The sequence below is a fragment of the Panthera pardus genome, unplaced genomic scaffold (assembly GCF_024362965.1).
Source record: "Panthera pardus isolate Hobbes unplaced genomic scaffold, ASM2436296v1 HiC_scaffold_21, whole genome shotgun sequence".
In the NCBI taxonomy this organism is placed as follows: domain Eukaryota; kingdom Metazoa; phylum Chordata; class Mammalia; order Carnivora; family Felidae; genus Panthera; species Panthera pardus.
Genome location: NW_026526777.1, coordinates 33,627,769 through 33,653,864, shown reverse-complemented (window position 1 = coordinate 33,653,864; position 26,096 = coordinate 33,627,769). Strand labels below are relative to the sequence as shown.

The following is a 26,096-nucleotide window of genomic DNA, read 5'->3' as shown; positions in this document are numbered from 1 at the left end:
CGCATCCACGTCCTGGGAAAGTGATGGATTGCAATTCACAGGGACAGAGGCTCCTGTGCTTGGGATCCTTCCGGACTTCACCCGATATATCCCTTAATTTGGCTGTTCATTGTATCCTTCGTCAGATCCTTTAATAAGCTGGTTAATACAAAAGTGTTTCCCTGAGTTCTGTGAGCCACTCTGGCAAATGAATGGAACTCAGGAAGGAGGTCATGGGAACCTCCAGTTTGTAGCCAAGTTGGGCAGATTTTGGTGGTAACCTGGGGACCCACTACCCACATTTGAGATCTGAAGTCAGGAGGGGCGGGGAAGTTTTGTGAGACTGAGTCTTTAAGGTGTAGCATGTGATATAATCTCCAGGTCCATACTGTTGGAACTGAGTAAATTACAGGGCATTCAGATGGTGTTGTGGAGAATTCCTTGTGTCAGAAAAAAAACCACACGTTTGGTCACCAGAAATGCTGTGAGTGTGCTGCGTGAGAAGTAAAAGGGACACACAAGGGAGACAGGAGGTGAAGGGAAAGACTGGGCTTTTCCATCCTTCGTAATGATGCTCCAGCATATAGAAGGTAAAGATTCAAGGGTTTGCCAGATCAATGCAATATTTAGAGGTCCAGGGTACATGGCTTGTTAGGCTATCCCTCCAAACTAAAGTCGAACTATTATAAATGGCACACCACACTAAGGAAAAAAAGATGCACAACATATAATAGAACTTTCCCATTTCCAGAGGCAGGATCTTCCATACGTGGGAATACGATTCCAGCCCATGAGCTAGATGACATAAAACATAACTGGGTTTGTGTGCAGCCCATGTTGGGATACGGCTCGGCAGCTAGTTCACTGTCAGTGAAATCGTCCTGTTGCTTGGACCTTAGGACCCTGCAGAGCCTCGTATATTGAAGGTGGCTCTAGTTGGAAAACATACAAATGTCAATGGCACGATCACAGCATAGACCCTTGAGATCCTGAAGCAAGGCCATGCACTGCTGCAGAGAATTATGTGCTGTTGGAGACACAACTCTTGGCATGTTGTTTGGTCCTGATAGGAACCGTGCCTGACATTGGGTCATGAAGTGAGCATGTGCCAACATCACTCTTCATGAGCTTGGTCTCTCAGAACCAACAAGTTAGAAGGCCAGGCAGGGAGCAAACCGTTCGTTTATAAAGTGGAAGTCGTCATCTGGGATTGAGCATGAGCAGGACCCGATGGCACAACATCTGGCACAAAGAGGCTGCCCGGATCCTACCTGTGCCCATCCACCACTGCCCAAGTGCCTCTTTAGCTCCCGCTTATGGCTATGTGGGAGGTATCCATGATAACCAATTGACAGAACAGAGGAAACCCGAGCCTGGTTCATAGGTGTATATTTGGGGTATGTGTGTGCAATCTAAATGGATGAACACAAAAGGAAAGGAGGAAGTTTGAGGAAGAAAGGAAGCAAGTTTAGACAGATGGTTTCAAATAGGTTTGAGTGGGTATTGAACTGCAGATTAAGGCATATGGATCAGAAAGAAGGCAAGAAAAGACAAAAATACCAAGAGAAACGAGGCAATAATTGAAAAGTCCAGCTGATCTATTACATGGGGCCGATTTCCTGATGCAGAAAAGCAAAGCGAAGCAAAGCAAAGCAAAGAAGCAAGGTCAAGAGGATGGGAATAAACAATGGGGGCGGGGGGGAAGGAAAATTGGATAGGGGGTGGGCAGTGCTCTTTAACAAATTTATCCACTCCAAAAACCGTGCAGGGTATACAAAATCTTTTAGCGAATTTCAAACCTTCCCTTAATAATCTCCATCGCTTTGATACAAAGAAACATCTAAAATAACACAAATCCAAAAGCTCTTACTCTCATCACATGTTGGTGTCTTGGGATACCAGGTGCCATCTCCTTGACATCTGGCTTCAAACTTGTATTTCTGGTAACACGTATATAAAACTGCATCTCCATTGAAAAAATCACAGCTATTGACAGAACTAGATCTCTGTTCATTGATTTTGCCATTCTTCAGCTCTGGTGTTGGGCAACATACCTCTAAAAAATTAAAAGTGAGACTAAAGGTTAGTAAAATCACTTCAGTGAAGTTCCTATGGATAATAAGCTCATTTCCCCCTTCCGAGGATGTCGCCACTGAAGAGAAATTGGAGAAACAGAGGAGGGTACCAGGGACACTTGGACCTGCTCTCCCTGCCCCCGATTGCTAAAGGACTCCAACCCAGTCATTTCCCTCCAACTAAAGAATTTCATCAGGAGCCTCCAAAACGAGAAGTGGGATGAAACCTCCATGAAAATGTAAATTTTCAGAAGTATTCAAAAGCAATGACAAATGACATCCATCGCTTTGTGTGTTCACTAGGGTCACAGCATTACTAACCCCGCTAATAGCTTACGCTGCCTCAGTCACAGGAGGAAAACTGTCCTTAAAAGTTTATAGCCACCTGACAACTAATGCACAGAAAGACATTTAAATTCTTGCATATGGCCAGGAGTTTTCTTTTTTGATGCCAAATTTAAGAGAAAGAGCTATTAAGGTCTTTAATTTTAATGCAATAAGAGCTGATATAAAGATATAATTTCTTATTCATTAGTAGAACTACTTTAAGGTAGAACTTGATATAGTTTGAGGTAAAGAAAATATCAGAGCAAATTAAAATGTCCTATTCTTCACATGAGGAGATTGACTAGCATTACAATGGGGATACTTTGGGGCATACTCAAATACTCTCACCACTCATTTATTTATGAATTACAATAAAAATGTCCAAGACTGATATGTTTTCTAAATTATAATATTCATATTTAGGTAATACTGTAAAAAATACTTTTAAGTATTTAAGTCATGAGTGCAATTCCACACTGAATCAGATTGTCTGATAATTGGAGTAAATACCATTTCACGTCTGCTTTTTATTATTTTTAATAGTTTCTTCTTTTAAGTTTACTTATTTATCTTGAGAGACAGAGAAAATGAGTGAGGGAGCGGCAGAGCGAGAGACAGGGAGAGAGAACCCCAAGCAGGCTCCATGCTGACCGTGGGGCTGGATCTCACAAACCATGAGATCATGACCCGAGCTGAAATCAAGAGCCGGATGCTTAACTGGCTGAGCCATCCAGGTGTCCCTCACTTCTGCTTTTTAAAAGGTTAAAAAATATCCTTTATTAAAGAAGTAAGTCAAAATGACTCTAGTGAGTAAAATAAATATGATTTTAAAGTAGGTTTTAAACTTCCAACAAAAAAAGTCCAGGGCCAGATGGCCTCACTATTCCCAGGTGATTTCTACCAAATATTTAAAGAAGAGTTACCGTCCATTCTTCTCAAACTATTCCAGAAATAGCAGAAGGAAAACTTCCAAATTTATTCTACGGTGACAGCATTACCTTGATACCAAAATCAGAAACAAACACCACTAAAAAAGAAGACTGCAGGCCATAATCCTAATGAACACAGATGCAAAAATCCTCAACAAAATATTAACAAACGAAATTCACCAATACAGTAACAGGACCGTTCAATATAAACCAGTGAGATTGATACCAGGGATGGGAGTGTGGTTCAATATTTGCAAGTCAATGAATGTGATACATCAAATTAACAAGAGGCAAAACATGTTTAAAAACATATAATCATTTCAAAAGATGTAGAAAAAGCATTTGACAAAATACAACATCCATTCGTGACAAAAAAAGTGTCCACAAAGTGGGTGGGTTTAAAGGAAACATCTCAAAATAAGGTCACATGAAAAACCCATGGTTTTTCATCACAATGATCATGGCGAAAAACTGAAATCTTTTCCTGTAAGACCAAGAACAAGACAAAGATGCCCACTCTTGCCACTTTTATTCAACATAGCACTGGAAGTCCTAGCTGTAGCAATCAGACAAGAAGAAATAAGAAGCATCCAGATTGATAAGGAAGAGGTAAATAAGATTGATAAGGAAGAAGTAAATTTGTTAAAGAGCACTGCCCACCCCCTAGTCCAACTTTCCTTCCCCCCCCCCATTGTTTATTCCCATCCTCTTGACCTTGCTTCTTTGCTTTGCTTTGCATGTCACTATTTGCATATGACATGATACTATATATAGAAAATCCTAAAGGCTCCTCCAAAAAACTATTAGCACTAATAAATTCAGAACAACTGCGGGACGCAAAATCAATACATAGAAATCTATTGTGTCTCAGGGCCCTGGGCGGCTCAGTCGGTTAAGTGTCCAACTCTTCATTTCATCTCAGGTCACGATCTCACAGTTGTGAGCACAAGCCCTGCATTGGGCTCTGTGCTTTCAACGTGCAGCCTGCTTGGGATTCTTTCTCTCTTTCCCTCTCTCTCTCTGTCCCCCTCTGCTCTCAGTCTCTCTCTCTCTCTTTCTCTTTCAAAATAAACAAATAAAAGCTTTAAAAAAAAGAAATCTATTCAGTTTCCATATACTAACAACCAAGTAGCAGAAAGAGAAATGAAGAAATTAGTCCCATTTACAATTGTACTAAAAAGAATAAGATGCCTAGGAATAAATTTAACCAAGGAAGTGGAAGACCTATACTGTGAAAACGATACAGCATTGTTGAAAGAAATTGAAGATGACACAAACAAAAGGAGAGATATGCCATGCTTGCGGATTGGCAGAATTAATATTCTTCAAACGTTCATACCACCCAAAACAATCTATGGGTTTAATGCAGTGTCTATCAAAATACCAACAGTGTTTTTCACAGGACTAGAACCAATAATCCTAAAATCTATATGGAACCATAAAGACTTCTAATAGCTAAAATAATCCTTAGGAAGAACAAAGTTGGAAGTAACACAACCCCAGCTCTTAAGACATACTACAAAGCTGTAGTAATTAAAAATGTCTGGTACTAGGACAAAAATAGACACATAGATCACTAGAATAGAATAGAGGGCGCCAAAGTAAACCCATGCTTATATAAACAACTAATCTGTGACAAAGGAGGCAAGACTATACAATGGGGAAAGCACAGTATTTTCAATAAATGAGTATTGAGAAGACTAGACAGCTACATGCGAAAGAATGAAGCTGGATCACTGTCTTACACCATATACAAAAATAAACTCAAAATGGACTAACGACCTGAATGTGAGACCCAAAACCATAAAACTCCTAAAAGAAAGCATGGGCATTAATCTCTTGGACATTAGCATCGGCAACATTTTTATGGATCTATCGCTTCCAAGCAAGGGAAGCAAAAGCAAAAATAAATTGTTGGTGCTATGCCAAAATAAAAGGCTTTTGCACAGTGAAGGAATCCCTCGACACAGCAAAAAGGCAACCTACTGAATGGAAGAAGATATTTGTAAACGGTACATTCAGTAAGGGGTTAATATCCCAAATATATAAAGAACTTCTCAAACTCAACACTGAAAAATCAAATAATCTGATTAAAAATGCCTGAATAGACATTTTCCTAAAGAAAATATACAGATGGCCAACAGACACATGAAAAGTTGTTGTTCAACATCACTAATCGTCAGGGAAATGAAATTAACCACAGTGCGATATCACCTCAACCCTGTCAGATCGATTGGTAGCAAAAGAACAAGAAATAGCAGGTGTTGGCTAGGATGTGAAGCGGGCTCCAGGCTCCGAGCCGTCAGCCCAGAGCCCGACGTGAGATCATGACCTGGGCCGAAGTCAGACGCTTAACCCACTGAGCCACCCAGGCGCCCCCCCCCCATTTGATTTTAAACGAGGATAAGGAAAGGTTATCATTCTCAGCTCCTCCAAGACTTGCATGATCCCTCCTGACAATAATATTGCACTATTCTGTTGAATTATTATAATTCTCAATTTCTCTTGAAAGATAAAATTGCCTCCATTTAAGGTAAAAAAAAAAAAAAAGAAAAGAAAAGAAAAAAAGAAATACTAGCCCAGGTTGGGCATTTAATATACAAAAAGATTTAAAAAGCAGAAACTCACCCTTACACTCTATGTGCGGGGTCCAAGTCAAATTTTCCTGACATATCACATTCGTAGGCTCAGCTGAAGTAGGTTTATAGCCATCACGGCACCTGTATTTCAGCATAGCTCCAATAGGATAAACTCCCTGTTTTGTTGGCATCTGGTAGTTATACATCTCCCAGGAGGCATGTGGGATGTCTGGTAAGCCAAGACAACTATCTGCTCGTCAAAGAAGAACAAGGGGGAAGCGATGCCGTTACTCGGGATGCAACCGTGATCATCGACTAGCCTGTCCTACCAAGGGATGCCATGTGTTCATTCAGTCAGGAACCATCTTGCCCTGGCTGATGGATCAGCCACACCAGAAAACGGACTAGCACCAAGTTATCGTTATTAGTATTAACGTAATTCTCAGTGACTCACATAAGTTTATAATTGCAGAGTGTCAGAATCATAGTTAGGCCATATAATCCTTTGGTGGAAGTCAGGAAAAGGCATTCCCCCCCTCCACACGGGACACTTTATTATATTTCAAATCAGTTATCATAATGTAATGATTTTTTTTTTTTTGGAACAAAACAATTTTCTACTAACTGCAAGAGAATTGTTGAACGAAATATACTAATCTACAATGTTAATGTCTCCCTTTAGGGTTGGAGAGTCCACAACCTGCACAAGTGGACTCTAATCATTTTTTTCCCAATAACTACAAGACAAAGACAGTCATTGATCTAAATTTAAATGTTCACGGTGGGGCAAGTGGGTCTAGGCATACAAGTATGCCCTCACCAGCATTTCTGGGTAATTTAGATGGAAACATTGAAATCCTTTCATGGCCCGTACTTACTGAGCTCACAAGTGGGAGGAGGAGGGTCCCAGTTGTTATCTTCTTCACAGTGGATTAAACTGCTTCCTTTGAGAATAAAACCTCTATTGCAGTCAAACACCATGGAGTCTCTATAAGTATAGTGGGGTCCAAATCCCAAGATGATTTTTCCATTTTGAATCTCTGGCTTAGGACAAGTGACTTCTAAAGAATCACAAGAAGAGACAAGTGGGTCTTAAGAGAGAAATGGCAATGAAGATATTACTGTTGTTGTTAATCCTGTGTCAACTATAACACAAAAGCCTGATACACTATATGTCAAGTGGACCCATAGGGAACATTTTTTAAACGTTTATTTATTATTTTGGGGAGAGAGAGACAGCGAGCAAGCAGGAGAGGGGCAGAGAGAGAGGGAGACACAGAATCTGAAGCAGGCTGCAGGCTCCGAGCTGTCAGCACAGAGCCCGACGCGGGGCTCGAACTCTCGGACCGTGAGATCATGACCTGAGCCGAAATCAAGACTCAGACACTTAACAGACTGAGCCACCCAGGCGCCCCCAAGGCTCTTTTTAAAAGCCAGGGCATGATTTACTTTTCTCTCTTCACCCACTGAACAGATTTTGAAAGCACATGTTGATGTGGAAATACCACAAGATCAAAGCTGCTAAGTTTGTTGCTAAATTTCCACCTAGACTACAGCTGCCCTGGAGTCTTCTGGACACTCAGCAGACTGAGTGTGAATGAAAACCAACCTTTACTTTGCAAAGCCAATGAGATATTGGTGCTGTTTGTCACTGCACAGCGGTACATCATGCATAAGTACCAGTTGAGAGAATACATGCATACATCATGGCAATAATTAGTCTTGTCATCATCCCATTTCCCCCAACAAATTCACCTTCCAAGCCAAATTCACCTTCCAAGTCAAAATGCATCATTGTGACTTAGCTTTTTTTTTTTTTTAAGTTTTTTAATTATTTTGAGAGAGAGAGAGAGTACGCATGAGTTCGAATGGGGCAGAGAGAGAGGGAGAGAGAGAACCCCAAGCAGGCTCCATGCTCAGGGTGGAGGCTGATGAGAGGCTCCATGTGGGATTCGATGTGGAGGAGAGGGGCTCGATCTCATGACCCCGAGATCACAACCTGAGCCACTGTCAAGGGTCAGATGCTTACCCAACTGAGCCCCTACAGGCACCGTGACTTACTTTTACAAGTAGGAGGACTTGGGCTCCAGACGCCTGTTTTTTTATTTTTCACTGTGCAAGAAATGGAGGCTTTGCCTAAGAGCGAGAAGTTGGGGTCACAGCTGTAGGTGACAGAGGAGCCATATGTATACAAATCTTCATCTCCACCGTTGTGCTTCCCATTACTGATGGCTGGAGGAGGATCGCACTTGGCGACTGGGATGAGTGAGTGAAGAGAAAGAAATCATCAGGGAAGGTATCCTTGCAAATCTAAACTTCATGATGCAGATTTTAATGGCGGGTAGAAGACGCAGCAAAGATACACGGGAGTTTTAGTACCGAACATGGTTGATGTAGGTTTGTGGTCAAGTCAGAAAAAGTCTTTACTTACTTATACATTGTGGGAGAGGATCACTCCAATCAACTCCTCTATCTTGGATCTCACAATGACTAGTGGCTGAACCAACTAAAACGTATCTGAATAAGAGAGGGCCAAAGATTGTAATGAAATTCCTCTGACTCTAAATGAAGCTGGACAAAGGGGTCTAAATACATTAACTGCTTACGCAATATTAAACAGTGAAGAAACAATATTTTCTAAACAGCACTTCCCACCGAGCTCTCCGTTCGGTAAAACTTATCACCGCAGTGAGATGTGTGTGTTCGTTCATTCATTCTTTTATTCTGGAATCTGTTGGCGGGCAGCGACTATCTGTCAGGCATGGGGTTTATCCCGAGCTCAAACGGGACGATGTAGGGTAAAAGGCTCATTCGAGTGTCTTCCGAAGTGTTTTGTAGATGTCGGTACCAGCCAGGTTACTGGCCCCAAACGTTCCTGTCCTCGGACAGGCAGCCTCCCTCTGACTTACAGGTGCTTACCCTCTCCAATACACCATTAGCTCTCTGTTCACGATCCCCATTTTTATAGCTCTTGACAAGTTCTAAGCTTTCTTCAGTTTGTCTTACTGCCCTCTGTATGTTATGGTAACAGAAAGAAAAAGCACTGTTAGTATGTCTTAAAATTGTGCTATCATCAAGGAATAAATGTACACTCCGATTGAAGATTAATGCAAATGGGACCTCCAGTTGGCTTTATTTAATAATAAATAATAATACGTAATAATCCTAGTTGGATTTATTTAATAATGACTTAAAGAAAAACTAATCTTTTAATAAGACAAGAGACACTGAGATGTAAGCATTTCGTCATTTTGAAACTTCTTAAAAAGGTACATTTTCCAAACTACTCAGGAAACCAAGTGAAAAGTGTGGTTTCCAGCTATTCCGATAGGAACACTTTAGTGTTCCGACAGCACTTGCGTTGTGAATCTTCTCGCTTTCTGTCTTGGGAGCCATAAGGGATAAATAAGGATAAATGTGAGAAAACCAAACTAAAGGGAGCAACAACATTAGAGGAAAATGTTAAGCACAGATAGCAAGCAAAGGAGAATCGACACATACTCAGTCGGAGAACCTGAAGAAGGAACACAACACAAAGCAAAATAGCTATTTTGAAATGCATATCAAGCAAGTATTACAGAAGTAAAATAATAATCTACATTTTAAAATAGCAGCTCGCGGCACAAAATGTTGCACTAAGTGACCTGTTGCAAGACAACAAAGAGTAAAATTACTAAAGATTATTTTGAGCTAAAAGCACTTGAAATGGCAGACATAGGAAGGGCACTTGGACTTCTTTTCTTTCTGAAAGCAGGAGATAAAACTCTTCATGTAGAAGATGCTCTCCCTATACCGCGACCGCGAGGAAAAAAACAATCTTTTCACCAGAGATGAGGAGTTGAAGCCAAGAGAAATCTATACAGACAGACCTTGCGGAAATAACCCTTAATCTTCCTGTAGCCTCCCCATGTATTTTGTTACTTTTCTACAATTGCTACTTTTTATTCAACCTAGCATATAAACACTTAGGCCTAATCACTTCTTGGGTCTTCAGTTTTCCTGTGTAGGCTCCCATGTATGTCTAAAAATAAAATGTGTATGCTTTTCTCCTGTTAATCTGTTTTATATCAGCCTAATTCTCAGGCCCATTCAGAGAATCTGAGAGGGGAGAGGAGAAGTTTTGCATCCCCTATAAGAACCTGTTCTTGTCCAGGGAGACTCAACATTAAAAAAAGAAAAAAAAAAAAAAGCCTATTCTTCAAAAATGAAGTTAAACACTAATCCAGCACTGATTTTTTTTATTTTTATTTTTTGCATTTTAATATAATTTATTGTCAAATTGGCTTCCATACAACACCTGGTACTCATCCCAACAAGTGCCCTCCTCAATGCCCATCACCGACTTTCCCCTCTCCCCCAACCCCCCAGCACTGAATCTAAAATATGCCTAAATTTAGGGATGCCTGGGTGGCTTAGTCAGTTAAGCATCCAACTTTGGCTCAGGTCATGATCTCACAGTTCCTGAGTTTGAGCCACGTGTAGGGCTCTGTGCTCTTCGCACAGAACTTGCTTTGGGCCCTCTGCCCCTCTGTCTCTGCCCCTCCCCCTCTCATTCTCTCTCTCTCTCTCTCTCTCTCTCTCCCCCCCCCTGTCTTTCAAAATAAGTATACTTTTTAAAAATAAAATAAAAGATGCTTAACTTAAAACTTTATGTAGAGAACAAGTATTGTCAGGAAAAATTTTTTTAAAGGCAAGGAGGCAGGACTACCCATATTGGCTATTAAAACACATTATGAAGTCTTGATAAGTAGGTCACTGTGAAATATGTATATTAATATACAGGCAAAACAATGGCTTTGAGTAGAAACATATATAGATACATACACGATATATACAAGACACATATGAGAATTTATTACAGTACTGAAAAGCACTCTCAAATTTGTAAACTGAAGATGGACTTTTGGGGTAACAGGTTCCAGTCATATGGAAAAGCATTGCCTAAAATAGGCACCTCGTGCTGTATATTGTATATTGACTCCAAATGGATCAAAGCTTTAAACATCAAAAAATATGAAAACGTACAAGCAGTAGAAGAAATCTAGGCAAATCGTTTAAAATCTTGTATTGGAGAAGGGCTTTTAAATGAAGACCTAAAATCTAGAAGTTATTTTATTTTATTTTATTTTTTCACTTATTCATTTGAAATGAAAAGAGAGAGAGTGCGCATGCAGGGGAGGGGCAGAGGGAGAGACAGAATCCTAAGCAGACTCCAAACCCGGCATAGAACACACTCATGACAATGAGATAATGACTTGAGCCAAAATTAAGAACCCAACACTTAGGGGCGCCTGGGTGGCTCAGTCGCTTAAGCGTCCGACTTCGGCTCAGGTCACGATCTCGCGGTCCGTGAGTTCGAGCCCCGCGTCAGGCTCTGTGCTGACAGCTCGGAGCCTGGAGCCTGTTTCCGATTCTGTGTCTCCCTCTCTCTCTGCCCCTCCCCTGTTCATGCTCTGTCTCTCTCTGTCTCAAAAATAAATAAACGTTAAAAAAAAAAAAAAAAAAAAAGAATCCAACACTTAACTGTCTGAGCCGCTTAGGCACCCCCAGAAGCCATTTTGAAAAGAGAAATCTATAAACTTGAAACCAAAGTACAGCATTTCCTTGAGAAGAAAAAAAAAATGTATCAATACCAAGTCAAAATAAAAATTATATACTTGGGGGGAAAGTCTGCAGTTCATATCAGAAAAAAAGGTCTAAACCCTAATATGCATAGGTTCATGTGTATATATCTGGTGTGTGTGTGTGTGTGTGTGTGTGTGTGTGTGTGTGTGTAGGTTTATGTATGTACATATCTACCCTAGAAATTAAGAATAAAAATTTCAACAAATTAATTGAAAAACTAAGCAAAGGAATATGGCAAATAGTCCACAAATAAATACAAATGTCTCTTGAACACATAAAAATATGCTCAACCTCACTCATAATAAGAGAAATATATGTTGAAACTATGGTGAGCTTCCAGTTTTACGTCTTAAATTGCAAAATTTTCAAAAAGTTTACAAGGTTTCTAAAGATTGACAATACAGAAAGTTTTTGAAGAGAAAGGCATTTACATACCCTGCAAAACACTGGAACTGCTAAGGAGAGCAATTTTGCAATATCTTTAAAATTTTCAAAGACGTGTACTTTTTGACCCAGAAATCCCACTCTGGAAATTGACCCTATAGATATAACTACATCTGTAAAAATTTATATATGTGCCAAGTAATGCATCAGAACACTGTTCGGAATAGCAAAAATTGGAAATATCTATGGATCCATCAAAGAGATTGCTAATCCGTGAAGCATCGTACGATAACATTCTTTGATGTTGTAAAGGCAAATCAATAAGAAACTTCTAGGCACAAACATGAAACTATGTCCTGTATACACTGATGAGTAGAAAACAAGGCAAGACTCAGGGGTGCCTGGATAGCTCAGTCAGTTGAACACCCAACCCTTGATTTCAGCTGAGGTCATGATCCCAGGGTTGTGGGATCAAGCCTGGCATTGGACTCCATGCTGAACGTGGAGCCCGCTTGGGATTCTCTCCCTCCCTCTGCCCCTCTCCCCCACCTGCACTCTCTCTCAGAGAAAGAAAGAAAGAAAGAAAGAAAGAAAGAAAGAAAGAAAGAAAGAAAGAAAAAGAGAGATAGAAAGAAAGAAAGATTCAAAGTTATGTTCGTTATTGGAAAGGTGCAATAAAAACGTATACTAATTTCTTAACTTGTATTTTTAAAGATAAACACCAGAAAGATACAGAAGAAAGCAAAAAAGTGGATCCCTGTTTAAGGACACAAAGGAATGGGTGGAGGGTGAGAGAGTAGAAGTGACAATCCTCAGCGTATACGGTCTTATATCACTTTTACTTTTGAACTATATGAACACATTCGCTACTTTTTAAAAAATTAATTGAAAAGAATTGTTTCTAGATTGCTTCGCACTCACCCTGTCGAGCAGACGAATTCTATGCGTGATCCAAACAAGATATCTGTCTTAACTATCACTTGCCCGTTTTGTAATTCTCCAGGATGTTTGCATCTTTTCTCTGACAAAAAAAAAAAAAAAAAAAAAAAATTAAAATGATAATTAGTGATTCCAAGTATTCACAGATAAGGCATTAGACAAGAAGATTGATTGATTAGCTCTGGCCTATGCTTCCGGAAAGACCCAGAAGCTGAAATTCAAACTTATTTCTGATCCTGAATCACTAAATGTTTACTTCGGGGGATAAATGAATACAAAACGTGATCCCATATTTTTCTGGTACATTTCACCACTAGAGAAAAGGACTCCGCTAAATCACTGTGGTAATGGAGTCTACGACCCAGGATAGACACTGATTAGGGAGCTATGGTCCATTCTATATTTGTGGCATATACTTTGTATTGAGGCCAGTCGAAAATGCATGTCATGAGTTACAAAAGGTACAATAAAAAGCGTAGACTGAATACCCTTTCTATTGGAAAAACGTTACGGAATATATTCTCAACCACAAGTGAATCACAGAACCTTCTTCCAAACACAGCAAATATTTTGGGTGAAGTTTCTTTGGAAACTACATTACCACTCTCTAGCCACATAACTTTTTGTTTTAAGTTTACGTGTTTATTTTGAGATGACAGAGTGCATGCAAGCAGCGGAGGGGCAGAAAGAAAGGGAGAGAGAGAGAATCCCAAACAGGTTCCGTGCTGTCAGTGCAGAGCCCAATTTGGGGCTCAATTCCATAAACCGTGAGATTATAGCCTGAGCCGAAATCGAGTCGGAAGCTCAACCCACTGAGCCGCCCAGGCATCTTTGTAAAGAATGAATATGGTTTTCAAAATAGTAAAATTGAATTTGCAGTTCACTTTGGAAAGAAGTGTTTACTGAACTGCGTTGTAAAGGATAAACTTATTTTTCACTGCAACTAGGTACTTTGTAATTTTTGTTTTCTTTGGTTTTTTTATGTATGTTTTTCAAAAGGTAGCACGCGTGGGTACATTGGAATCAGTAACTGACAACTGGATGGTTTCTCAGTAACCAAATATCATCACTTGCAGTCAGAAAGCTTAATTCCTGAGACAATTTTGCAAAGAGGGGAAAAGCGCAAATAAGAAAAATAAATGTTCATACTTACTGACACAGAACTCATCGTAGTTCCATGACTTGTATCGGCAGGTAACATCCTGACTTTTGTAAGGATCCCTAGTGTAGCCAGGACGGCAGGTGTATTTCAGGATAGTCCCAGAGTTGAAGGAAGTCTGGTTCAACACATTTATTGGGGAAGCAAAGAATAAATTCGGTGGAGGACCACAACCACCTGAAAATGACGAAGAATGGCGGAAGTTAATGCCTTGAAACACAGCATCTTAGTATTTCAGTAGTATGATTTTTAGGGGAAGAACCATTCGTTTCCCCTCTAATCAAGAAAAATTACAACTCCTATTATCCTCATTGTTCAAGGAATCCAGTGAGTGATGAGTAACACGCATTTGCTGGTAAAGGATAATGATGATGGTAATGATAAAAACGTCGTGTCAGATTGGTTGCCTCAGGAAAGGGAAAACCCCGGGGGCTGGGAGATGGATAAGAACAACATTTTTAATTGGCATTTTTTTGTACATGCTGGATTTTGAATGATATGAAGGAAAAAGCATGGAGCCCTTGAAACATAAAAGCCTTAATCCTGCTGACCTTGCAAGAATTAAACTAAGAGGATTCATTTACATTTGCAGAGCCCTAGTAGAAGTCTATACTTAGTTCCCCTCTCTATTCTAGATAGACCCAGAAGCAGTGAAAATTGCTCAGTCAGGCTGATAGGTCGTATAGATTTGTTTCAAGTCATGCTTGGGAAACAGATTGTTTTGGAAATCCCTGGAGGAGAAATGGTAGGAGGAAGTGTCTAGAAAACTGCTTCCTTTGTGGATAAAACAAAGTACCCTTAAATCCCAAATAACTCCAAATCCTCTTAACCTTCAAATTCTAAGTTTCTGATCAAATAAATCCCTTGTTGCTGAATGTGGCTTTCTGCTCAAAGTTGAATCATCTGTGAGTCTTAAGAGTGAATGAGTGGATGATCTTGAATATTTGTTGCCAATCTGAACATACCTCTCTATTACTCACCAAGAACAGTAGCAAATAGAGCAGCGACCAAGGTCATTTGGAACAGAGTTGGATCAGAGACTTTCCACAGCCTAGGTAAGGGCCAGGCTGCCATTTTCTTTTTTCTATCATGCATCCCATTTAGAGGAGCACTGGGGTGCATGACCTGATGCTTCTCCCACAGTTTTCTGCCAAAAGAACTCAATTTGATAAACAGTCATTGAGGGACACTTGGGTGGTTCAGTCTGTTGAGCAGCAAACTCCTGATTTCAGCTCAGATCATGATTCCAGCGTTATGGGATGGGGCCCTGAGTTGGGCTCCATGCTGAGTGTGGAGTCTGCTTGGAATTCTCTCTCTTTCTCTCTCTCTCTCTCTCTCACTCTCTCTCTCTTTCTCTCTCTCTGCCCCTCTCCCCTGGTCACTCTCTCTCTCTCTCTCTTTCAAAAAACAAATAAACAAAAATGAATAGTCATTGAATTCCTACTTGTCATAATGCACCAGGATAAATGCTGTGGGGTCCACATCTTCAAGAAAATTAAGGCCTAGAGTGGAAGAGAGGACATGAATACAGTGTCACAGCACAAGACAGTGAGTGTTAGTCTCTGTGGAAGTACTTTGCTCAGAGGAGAGGAGAGGGGGTTGCTAAGAAGGGGCAGCTTATACATGTGTCTGAATAGGATGTAAGGGTCAGGTTTAGGAATTTATAGATGCTACCCTTTAGGGAATAAAGAATCGTTGTTTTTTGTTTTGGGTTTTGTTTACCCTTTGTTTACTTTGAAGCTAAGGAGTGACTCATTACCATGCTCTGAAAGGAGCAGTATGGCAGATGTGTACATGACAGACTGAAGTAAACAGAGAGAGGAAACAGGGTAGTTAAGGAAGACTATTGCAATTGGCCACGTGAGCCGCAAGATGGTCTGACCAAGGAAATGGCAGAGGAGTTGGAGAAGAGGGAACAAATGTAAAACAAAATAAAACCAAAAGGCAAGCAAATGATGAGACAGAGAAAAGGAGCCAGATCTGTGTAGTATTGAGAGTTCCTCATGACAACTGTCAACAAAGACAATAAACCATCAAGCAATTTGCAGTTTTGAAAGAATGGTTTATGGAGAGATACATATAACTATAGATATACATATAGATATACAAAGAAAAGTAAAAATTTATGTGACAAATGTACTTTCATTATTTAATCAGACTATTTAAAGACATGATTTTAAGCAAAATCATGAGGGACACTTTTCTCTCCACCACTCCTGTTCTCTTTGGGAAAAACAATGTATCTTAAATTTACATTAAAAATAGTCCTCGTTCTCTGGGACGCCTGGGTGGCTCAGTGGGTTAAGTGTCCGACTTCAGCTCAGGTTATGATCTCGCGGGTCATGAGTTCAAGCCCTGCATCAGGCTCTGTGCTGATGGCTCAGAGCCTGGAGCCTGCTTCGGATTCTGTGTCTCCCTCTCTTTCTGCCCCTCTCCTGCTCACACTTTCTCTCCCAAAAATGAACAAACATCAAAAAAAAAAAAAAATAGTCCTTGTTCTCAAAGGACTGTATGAAGTTAACTCCTAAGGAAATACTGAATTTCATCTTTTATTCTGACACATATTAGATCCAGATAATTCTACACTCCCCATGTGTCCATAATTCATAATATGAATTATGTAAATAAAAGGAGTAAATAAAGGGAGTGCCCTCAAAATTTCACTCAGAGATATTTCTGTCCCACGTTGTAGAAGAAAAAAAAACAATTTATGATGACCTATATTTCTGTTCCACGTTACTGGGGGGAAAAGGCTTATAATGACCCTTCACACTATGTGGAGGGCCTAACGTCCTCATTGAGTAATGGCTCATTTAACCTCATCTTTCCAAAATTCATTTCTGATGAAGCCATGCCTTCAGCTGCTGTCGGCTGTGGGCAATTCCATCTGATGCTCAGCCTAGTCCCTGAGCTCCAAACATAGCTGCTAAGACAGTTCTGCTGAAAAAATAAATTCAATCTGATGACCAACTTATCAAATGCATTCTCTTACTAAAATATGTTTACAAAATTTGTACCGAATACATGCAAGCTGTCTAAAGAGGTAGAAAGGAGCCAGGACCAGATTTTGGGCCCTTACACACCACCTTTCTTTTTTGTTTGCACCTCTCTTTTCTCCTTCCTGATCTCTAGTCTCTCTCTTCCTCTTGGCTAACCATCTGGATGAGACAGGAGACAGACGGGGGTAAGGCTGGTTCCACATAGTGAAAAACAATCCACCAAATCATCTGTGAAATTTGCAAGTATGATAAATTTCTCCCATCCAATAAAAATTGTTATGAACTGTAAAAACAATAGAAATGAGTTTCTTCAATTTTTGATAAGTTCATGTTTGTTGAATTTCAGTGAGATTGAAGAAAGAGATACAAGAATACCCATACGTATTTTTAAAAAATTAAATGGAAGCTTTTTAATTAAAATAAAATAAAATAAAATAAAAATACCAATGCATTGGCAAAATAAAATTTGGCTATAAAAACTCAAGAGGCTAGTAGTATAAAGTGAAAATTACTCATATGAATTGTTGCAGTTGTCATGTTCACAATAAAAATATACACATTGGATATACCAGGGGAAAATATTCATGAGAATATTTATAAAAACACAGCCATAAGATTAAATCCCTACCTTTAAGAATTTGAATAGAAATACCTAAGATACTGCTACAAAGAACATATTCGTTAGTCATGTTCAAAATTCATATATTTGTAATCATTGAGTATATTCAAAATGCATATTTAAAACAATGTTCAGAACTGATGAATGGATAAAGAAGATGTGGTTTATATATATATAATGGAATACTACCTGGCAATGAGAAAGAATGAAATCCTGCCATCTGTAGCAACGTGGATGTAACTGGAAGGTATTATGCTGGGTGAAATAAGTCAGTCAAGAAAGACAGATACCATATGTTTTCACTCATATGTGGAACTTGAGAAACTGAACAGAAGACCGTGGGGGAGGGGAAAGATAGTTACAAACAGAGAGGGAGGGAGGCAAACCATAAGAGACTCTTAAATACAGAGAACAAATTGAGGGTGGATAGGGGACGGGGGAGAGGGGAAAACGGGTGATGGGCACTGAGGAGGGCACTTGTTGGGATGAGCACTGGGTGTTGTAGGTAAGCGACGAACCATGGGAATCTACCCCCACAACCAAGAGTACATCTTACACACGGTACGTGAGCCAATTTGACAACAAATTATATTAAAAAAATAAAACAATGTTCAGTAAATTGATAATCCGATAAATTCAGCAAATTTGGTTTCAGCAAACTGATCCTTCAGGAATTGGCACTCACTCAACTGGCTTCTGGCAAAGACCTTTTCGGGGGTTTGGTCTGAGCCCCCATGCTTTGGCTGGCCTGAACAACCTGGATCTCTGACAGTCCCAAATACTTTCCTAGGACACTCCTGCCCATATCACCTGCTGGTCCTTCTTCCCTCTTTAATTCCTACTCATTCTGCCAGCCCCTTATCCAATGGCCCCTTCTTTCCTCCAAGCCAGTCTCCATATTCTAATTACAACTCAGTGTTTATCATTTTGATTCTGACTTGGCTTATAATTAACATCCGAAGTCTGTCCGCAACACTAGACCGCAAGGTCCTTGAAGTCAGAGGTGGGTGCTCACTCGTCTCTGCCTCACCTAGTACCTAGCACTGTGCCTCACACAGTTAAAGTACTCAATAAATGTTTGTTGAATTCACATGCAGAAGCATTTCGTGACAGGGGCGCCTGGGTGGCTCAATTGGTTAAGTGTTCAACTTAGGCTCAGGTCATGATCTTGTGGTTCATGGGTTCAAGCCCCAAGCAGGGCTCTCTGATGTCAGGGTAGAGCCCACTTCAGATTCTCTGTCCCTCCCTCTCTCTCTGCCCCTCACCTGCTCACACTCTCTCTCTCAAAAATGAATAAACATTAAAAAAAAAAAAGCACCTAATGATAAAATGTTTTAAAGAAAGGTAATACTGCCCCACATCCATATCTACTCTTACAGTGTTTATTTTGTCAAGGCTAGAGCTTAACTGATTTATTTAAAATTTTTTTAAAGCTTATTTATTTTGAGAGAGAGCGACTGGGAGGGGCAGAGAGAGGGAGAAAGATTAAGAATCCCAAGCAGGCTCTGTGCTGTCAGCACAGAGCTCGACGTGGGGCTTGAACTCCCAAACCACGAGATCATGACCTGAGCTGAAACCAAGAGTCGGATGCTTAACCGACTGAGCCACCCAGGCGCCCCTGAGCTCCTACTGATTTTAAGGTAAGACACACCTGTCCCTTAATGAGAACAGGCCACAACGATTTTACCCCAGGCTCTTCCCCCTCCTTAACCTGAAGTCCTCATATCCTCAACCATTCAACAGAGGACCGTGAGGAGGGAAAGAATGAACAAAAACTAGTTCCCCTCCCTCCACAGGCTATGACAGGAGATAAAAGGAAGCCACACACACAGACCCTACACTAGAGTGAGGAATTCATGTCTCAGCCTCACGCCGAGGCCACAGGCACAGTTCTGGGGACACAAGAGGCCAGTATGTGGCCAGGCCCTGGGGCATGGGCTCTGGAGTCAGATCCAGGCTATGTGGATTGAATCTTGGTTCCACCAGATGGGAACTGTGTGGCCCTGGGCCAGATACGCAGCTCCTCTAAGCTTCAATTTCCTCTTTTATAAAATAGGAATGAAAACTATACACGCCCCTCGGAATTGCTGCGAGGTAGCTTGGCGTGGTGCACAGCTGGAACTCAGAAAACACTGAGAAGAAATGTTAGAGAAGGAAGTGAGGGGATCGGGGTTGGCATGTGACCCTAACGGGACCAGAATTCCTGGAGTCAAAGCATCATCAGAATAATGATATACAATTGCAATGACGTCTGCCTGCATCACAAGGGAACTTCAATTAAACCCCAGCGCAGAGGAAAGCCCACTCGGACTTGACCCAGAAGTCATTGGTTGGGTCTTCACTGTGGCCTTTGGTGATCGTGAGACCCAACACTACACCCAGAGCAGAGACTCTGGCACCCCTGGGGGCCTGTTCTGGGGGGTTCTTTTTCCCCCAGTCTTCATCATCTTCCGGAGAGGAACTCACCTACTCCCGTGACGATGACCATCACCCAGGAATCACTCACAGACCTCTGAGCCCAACTGTCTTCTGTAGGTGCAAAAACTTACACGCTTCATAAACTCTGTCGGTAACAAAACTCTTATTCTGCCCTATTCAGTCCCATATGTAAATTTTGAGTCTCCAAACTGTCAAAGTTTCTACAAGTTAGTCAAAGAAATCTCGGCAAAATAAGGAGGAAATATTTTGTCTTCCCCTATAGCCTCACAAAAGCAGGTACCTGCATCATAAAACTGACCTTGCAGAGGTTATTTCTAAGACTTTAGAGATCATTACTCTGCCGCTTGACTGTAACTTTCAACTCTGGAAAAGTCTACGATTCCAACTGGTTACCTTCACAAATTATTTTTTGTCTGGGATCATATTTAAATTACACTGCTGCTTTTGACTGTGACAAACACCTATGAGTTTTCTTTGCAAATCCAGAAATAAAATCAGCGCACTTGTCACATGTAATCCTGAAAGTAAACTCAAACTTTTCACTCTGTTGGGTTTCTTTTTTTAAATATCAGCTTTATTGAAGTGTAAGTGACTAAATTTTAAGATTTTTAAAGAACATATCACGCTGATTTCATATTTGTGCACCTTGAGAAAAGACTCCCCCGCCCCCGCCCCGGCCACCCATCTTTTTATTTTTTTAATTTTTCAATGTTTATGTCTGAGAGAGAGAGAGACAGCGTGAGCAGAGGAGGGGCAGAGAGAGAGGGAGACACAGAATCCAAAGCAGGGTCCAGGCTCTGCGCTATTAACGCAGAGCCTAAAGCGGTGCTCGAACCCACGGACCATGAGATCATGACCTGAGCCGAAGTCAGATGCTTAACCGACTGAGCCATCCAGGTGCCCCACCACCCATCTTGTTGATGAACACATCCACCATCTCACACACTTATCCTTTTATTGTGTGTGAGAACATTTAAGTTTTACTTTCTTGGCAAATTTCAATTATATAATACAGTGTTATCAAATATAGTCCGTGTGTTTTATTTTAGATCCTCGGAACTTCTTCATCTTATATACGAAAACTTATAACCCTTTACCAAGCTCTCCCTATTTCCTCAACCCTCCAGCTCCTGATAACTGATTGTTAGATTTCTTATTGAAGCAAAAATCTTTTCTCTTCTCTTTGTTTTTTTTTTTTTCTTTTAAGCTTAAGGTCTAATTCCCAAACTCCTAACTGCTTCCTTTGTATCTCCCAGGCACCTCGAATCCAACATATCCCAAATGAAACCCACTGTTTTCTCTCCAACACACTTGACCCCCGTGTCAGAGATCTCAGCTAAAGTAATCATCTCCACGCAGCCGCCCAGACTAGAAACCTGAGTCATCCCAGCCTCCTCTCTCTTGTCCCTTCCCATATTCAGAGTCTCGAAGTCCTATCACGTTGGCCATAGCAGCACTAGAATCTGCCACTCTCTCCTACAACCCTTGTCCATAGTCTGGGTTTAGGTTGCCATAATTCCCTTCACCCACTCTCGGCCACTGCAGAAACCTCCAAACAGGTCTAAGCCAGCTTCCAGGCTGATGCTGTTATATTCCTAAAAAGCAGTTTGCTTGAAACTCCTGTGGTCCTCCGTTTACAAGGTTTCCATACCTCTCCCAAACATCCCTCTGTTTCTGCTCACTTGAAACACTGCACTTCAACTTCATGCAGGTGCTTACCTTTCCCAAAACACATCCTGGATTTATTGAAACACCTGCAAGCATTTGCATATAATATCTCATGTGCGTGGATGCGCTTAACCTCCAAACTCCTCTTAAGTCACTGTCCAGGTCAAATGTCACCTCCTTAATGAAGAATTGTCCAACCCCACCGAGAAATATCAGCCTCCTCCAGGCTCCCCTAGTATTTTGCTGATGCCTCAGTTGTAATACCACATTGTATCGTATCTTTCACTATCTATTCACTTTTGCCTCCTAAAATAGATTGTGGGTCCCTTGGAGACAAGGATGCTTGTTCAACTTCCTGGTGCTGATCTGATATTGGACCCGACACATAATAGTTATCCAATAAATGTGACATAAATAAATCAATATAGTTTTCCCTTCCGAGTGAGAAGGATTAACTGCCTTCCTGAGGACCAAATGGAATAATATCTGTGAAGTGCTTTGCAAGTTGTGAAGACATAAATGATACAGTGAGCCCACTTTCCTCACTGGTTCTTAGTGAACTAAAGAGTATGGTGACTCGGTGGGCCAGGGGTGGTATCCACCATTTGCCATCACTACTCCCTGTGGTTCCTCAGCAGAACCCACACAGGATTCAGCAGACCACAGAGGATGGGGTTGGAGGCTAGGACTTGTGAGCCAAGGACCTGAATTTGAGCCTCAGTCAATACCACAGTCTAATTCTGTGATCTTGAAGAAGCCATGTCAGCTCCTTGGGTCAGTTTCTCATCTCACAAATGATGACAGGAAACTTAGATCATCTTTCCATTCTGTACAAAGTCTAGAATTCTATTAGCTGCCCACTGAAAAGCTAAGACTTCCCTAGTAAATATCCTCGCACTTCAATGACATCATCACCTTTTGAATTCCAATAAAAGTGAAACCAACTCAAGAGCTACAGTCAACGTGACAGGTGTGTGGTGGAAAATATCATTGGTGGGGTGCCTGGGTGGCTCAGTCGGTTAAGCATCTGACTTTTTTTTTTTTTACTTTTTTTTCATGTTTACTTTTGACAGAGAGAGACAGAGCACAAGCAGGAGAGGGGCAGAGAGATAGGGAGACACAGAATCTGAAGCAGGCTCCAGGCTCTGAGCTGTCAGCATGAGCCATCAGCACAGAGCCCGGTGCAGGGCTCAAACTCATAGACTGTGAGATCATGACCTGAGCCGAAGTCAGACGTTTAACCGACTAAGCCACCGAGGTGTCCCTGAGTGACTGACTTTTTATTTCAGCTCAGGTTGTGATCTCATGTTTTGTGAGATTGAGCCCTGCGAAAAGTCAGTCACTCAGGGACACCTCGGTGGCTTAGTCGGTTAAACGTCTGACTTCGGCTCAGGTCATGATCTCACAGTCTATGAGTTTGAGCCCTGCACTGGGCTCTGTGCTGATGGCTCATGCTGACAGCTCAGCATTCTCTCTCTCTCTCTTTCTCTCTCTCTTTGTCTCTCTCTGCCCCTGCCCTTCTCTCTCTCTCTCTCTCTCTCAAAATAAATAAATAAACATTTTTTTTTAAATGTTATTGTTAGGCGTACTGCAGTACAATTTGAGAGGTGCTAGGAAAATTCTCAGCCCCCAAATTTCTCCTTCCATTAGAGATTATTTTTTTCATTTTTTAGAGGGAGAGTCGGGGAGAGTGGCAGAGAGAGAGAGGGAGAGAAAGAGAGAGAGGGAATCTTAAGCAGGCTCCACACTCAGTACAGAGCCCCATACAGGGCTGGATTCCATGACCCTGGGATCATGACCTGAACCAAACTCAAGAGTCAGACACTCAATCAACTGAGCCACCCAGGTGCCTCAGTTAGAGATTACTTTTTAAGTATGTGTATTTATTTTGTCTACGCTTCCTCTTTTAAAACTTGGATGCCTCTGGAAAGGGTAATATTTTTCTTCAGTCTCAGCTGATATCTCCTTGTTTATACCTGCACACTCAATCACATCACTTTAAGATTCCAGAACTAGCTTCCACACTTTCACCTCTTTCCTAGAATCTCTTTATCTACATCAGCTCCTTGCTTGTGTGCTCATATTATATTCAAGTGTATCAAACCTTCTCTGATACTTCTGCCCACTCTGGATACTTGAATTGTCATTCTCTTTGTACTACCATATTTAGCAAAAGAACGGGAGTCAGCTAAGAGTGGTCAAGGAGTTGGAATGAGGACAAGAATAGTACTGTGTCTTGCCCAACCAAGAGAGAAGGAAATTTGAAGAAGGAAGGGTAATCAACATTGCCAGGTTCAGAAAGTGAGGAAGAGAAAGGAGGTGAGAACAGTTAAGGTGTCTAGCTTCAGAAACTAACTGGAGGCTGACTGACGTCTTCTCATCATCAAATCAAAAGATCTTTCTTTGCTGGTGGTGGTGGAGGAGACGTGGAATGGTTCATAAAATCTCCGAAGGGCACTGCACCAATTTTTAGAAGGTAGACTATAAAAACCAGGTCTTCTATGGACCCCTCTGGGTAGTCTGGTCTACCTGTCAGAGGTATCCTAGTCTTAAACTCCCCTATGTGGAGAGATAGTAAAGAATCAATGAACCAACACGCTCGACCTTTAGATACAATAACAAGAGTGACATCTTACTTCCTTTCTGCTTTAGTTTATTAATATGCATTATTATTCCCCCATTTCTAGTAAAAAACAAAACAAAACAAAATAAAACAAAACAAAACAAAACATTGAGGATCAGAGGGATTAAAAGTACTTGTGAAATCACATAACCTCCTAAAAACTTCTGGAAAGATTTCTGCTGCAAATACCCCCAAGTGTTTGTTTGTCTTATCTTTCTAATCTTGTCCTCTTTAAAGGGCTGAACCACCAGCCTTTTCCCCAAGGTACCCCAAATAATCCACTGACCTGGGGGTAGCTGAGGAAGAAGCAGAAGACTCTGTCGTGGTGTCTCAGGTTGTTTCTCAAGGGAGAAAAGCGTCTGGATCTCTAATAGCTTTACTTCCTCCCCAGATCAGAGTTTACCAGACTACCCTGAAGCCAGCTGGTAATTGCACCACCAAAAAGTCCCTGAATTCAGCCCTGTAGCTGACTGGTCAGGGATGGCTGAATTGTAGTGGATGGGGAGAGACTTTCTACCAGCCTCGTGAATGATTAACGGAAATAAAACACGGGTGTTTACCTAACCCTCTTCCTCTGCACAAACCCTCATCCTTGATAACATGTTGCAATCACTTATTTGCTCCTCCGCCAACCATTTCCCCTAAGTGGAAAGATAATATGAACTTGATGCCAGAATTCTTTTTTTTCTTTTCATAATCACAAGACAGACATCCACAGTGCACTCCAGCTAGCCTAGAAAACTCGGATACTGTAGGGTTGAGACTAGGTCCACGAAAATGATCCACTTCCCGTGATGGTAGGTCCAGCAGGCCCTCCTGGGGCTCAGGGACTGGTGACTTTACCCTCTGCAGGTGTTCATTCCACCCCAAGATGGTAAAATGGCGGTGGGGGGGCGGTTAACAAATTCACTGAATCCCTGCCATATGCCGAGTTGCCTGGAACAAATCAGCACTCAATACGTGTTAATTAACGACTACCCCCACAGCTACTACTGTGCGCTGGTCACCAGATGACTTCCAGAAGTTGGTCAATTATTGAGCGCTGCTCAGAGAAATGCAATGAAGGGCCAGCATGCTGGTGATCATACAGATCTAGGAAGAACCCCAAACTCTGACATTATCTAATTAACGTTTTAATCCTCAGGATTAAGATTTGTGTGCTCAGGAGATTGCTATTAAAGAGCAATTTTTCCCAATAATTTCCCTTTTTCTGTCATAAACACCAAGAGTCTCATGAAGGTCTCAGAAAAGATGGAGTCGAACCACCACAGAAGCTTTGACAGAGGTAGGAGATTTGAGCTGGGCTTTGAATGAAAAGTGGAAATATTAGATGAAACTGAGAACGCTATTAGAAGTTAAGAGAACATAACCAGGTCACAGGGTGAGACAGATTTGTTGACTGACCAAAATGAGAGTAGAGGAGGATTCCAGATTGTGCCAGGTCTTGAGAGCTAAGTCGAAGGAAATACCACCTTTCAAGGGGAATCTTCAAAATACCATTTCCCAATCTCTTGGAGTGCTTTTCCTTACTTTCCACAGTGACTGCTCCAAATTTTTCTCTTCAAGTCACCAAATGGTCTTCCTCTCAGCAGGCGATATTGCCTCCTACTCTACCAAACAATCGTTCCTCGGCTTCTTCCCACCTGAGATTTTCTCTCCTATTCACTCTTGTTTCAGAAGAGATCTCTTTTGCTCTTTTTCTCATTTTCGAGGTGACTTTCATCCTGAAATATTCCCCAAATCTTGCCAAAA

At 41.2% G+C, this 26,096-nt stretch overlaps 1 protein-coding gene across 2 annotated transcripts in view; it reads right to left on the bottom strand.

Annotated features, from left to right (window-relative positions):
- C4BPA (complement component 4 binding protein alpha) overlaps positions 1–24,846 on the bottom strand; it is a 52,270-nt gene extending 27,424 nt beyond the window's left edge. Inside the window, exons 1-9 of one of the 2 annotated variants that reach the window (XM_019430119.2) lie at positions 24,631–24,846; positions 14,977–15,143; positions 13,991–14,173; positions 12,820–12,919; positions 8,321–8,406; positions 7,951–8,145; positions 6,768–6,950; positions 5,939–6,139; positions 1,850–2,035 (exon numbers count right to left, since the gene is read on the bottom strand). In XM_019430119.2, the coding sequence (XP_019285664.2) occupies positions 1,850–2,035; positions 5,939–6,139; positions 6,768–6,950; positions 7,951–8,145; positions 8,321–8,406; positions 12,820–12,919; positions 13,991–14,173; positions 14,977–15,118 (1,276 nt within the window). In that variant the 5' untranslated portion in view covers positions 15,119–15,143; positions 24,631–24,846. The remainder of the gene's footprint in view (positions 1–1,849; positions 2,036–5,938; positions 6,140–6,767; positions 6,951–7,950; positions 8,146–8,320; positions 8,407–12,819; positions 12,920–13,990; positions 14,174–14,976; positions 15,144–24,630) is intronic. The other variant, XM_019430109.2, reaches the window with a different exon arrangement.
- Between the last annotated feature and the right edge of the window lie 1,250 nt (positions 24,847–26,096).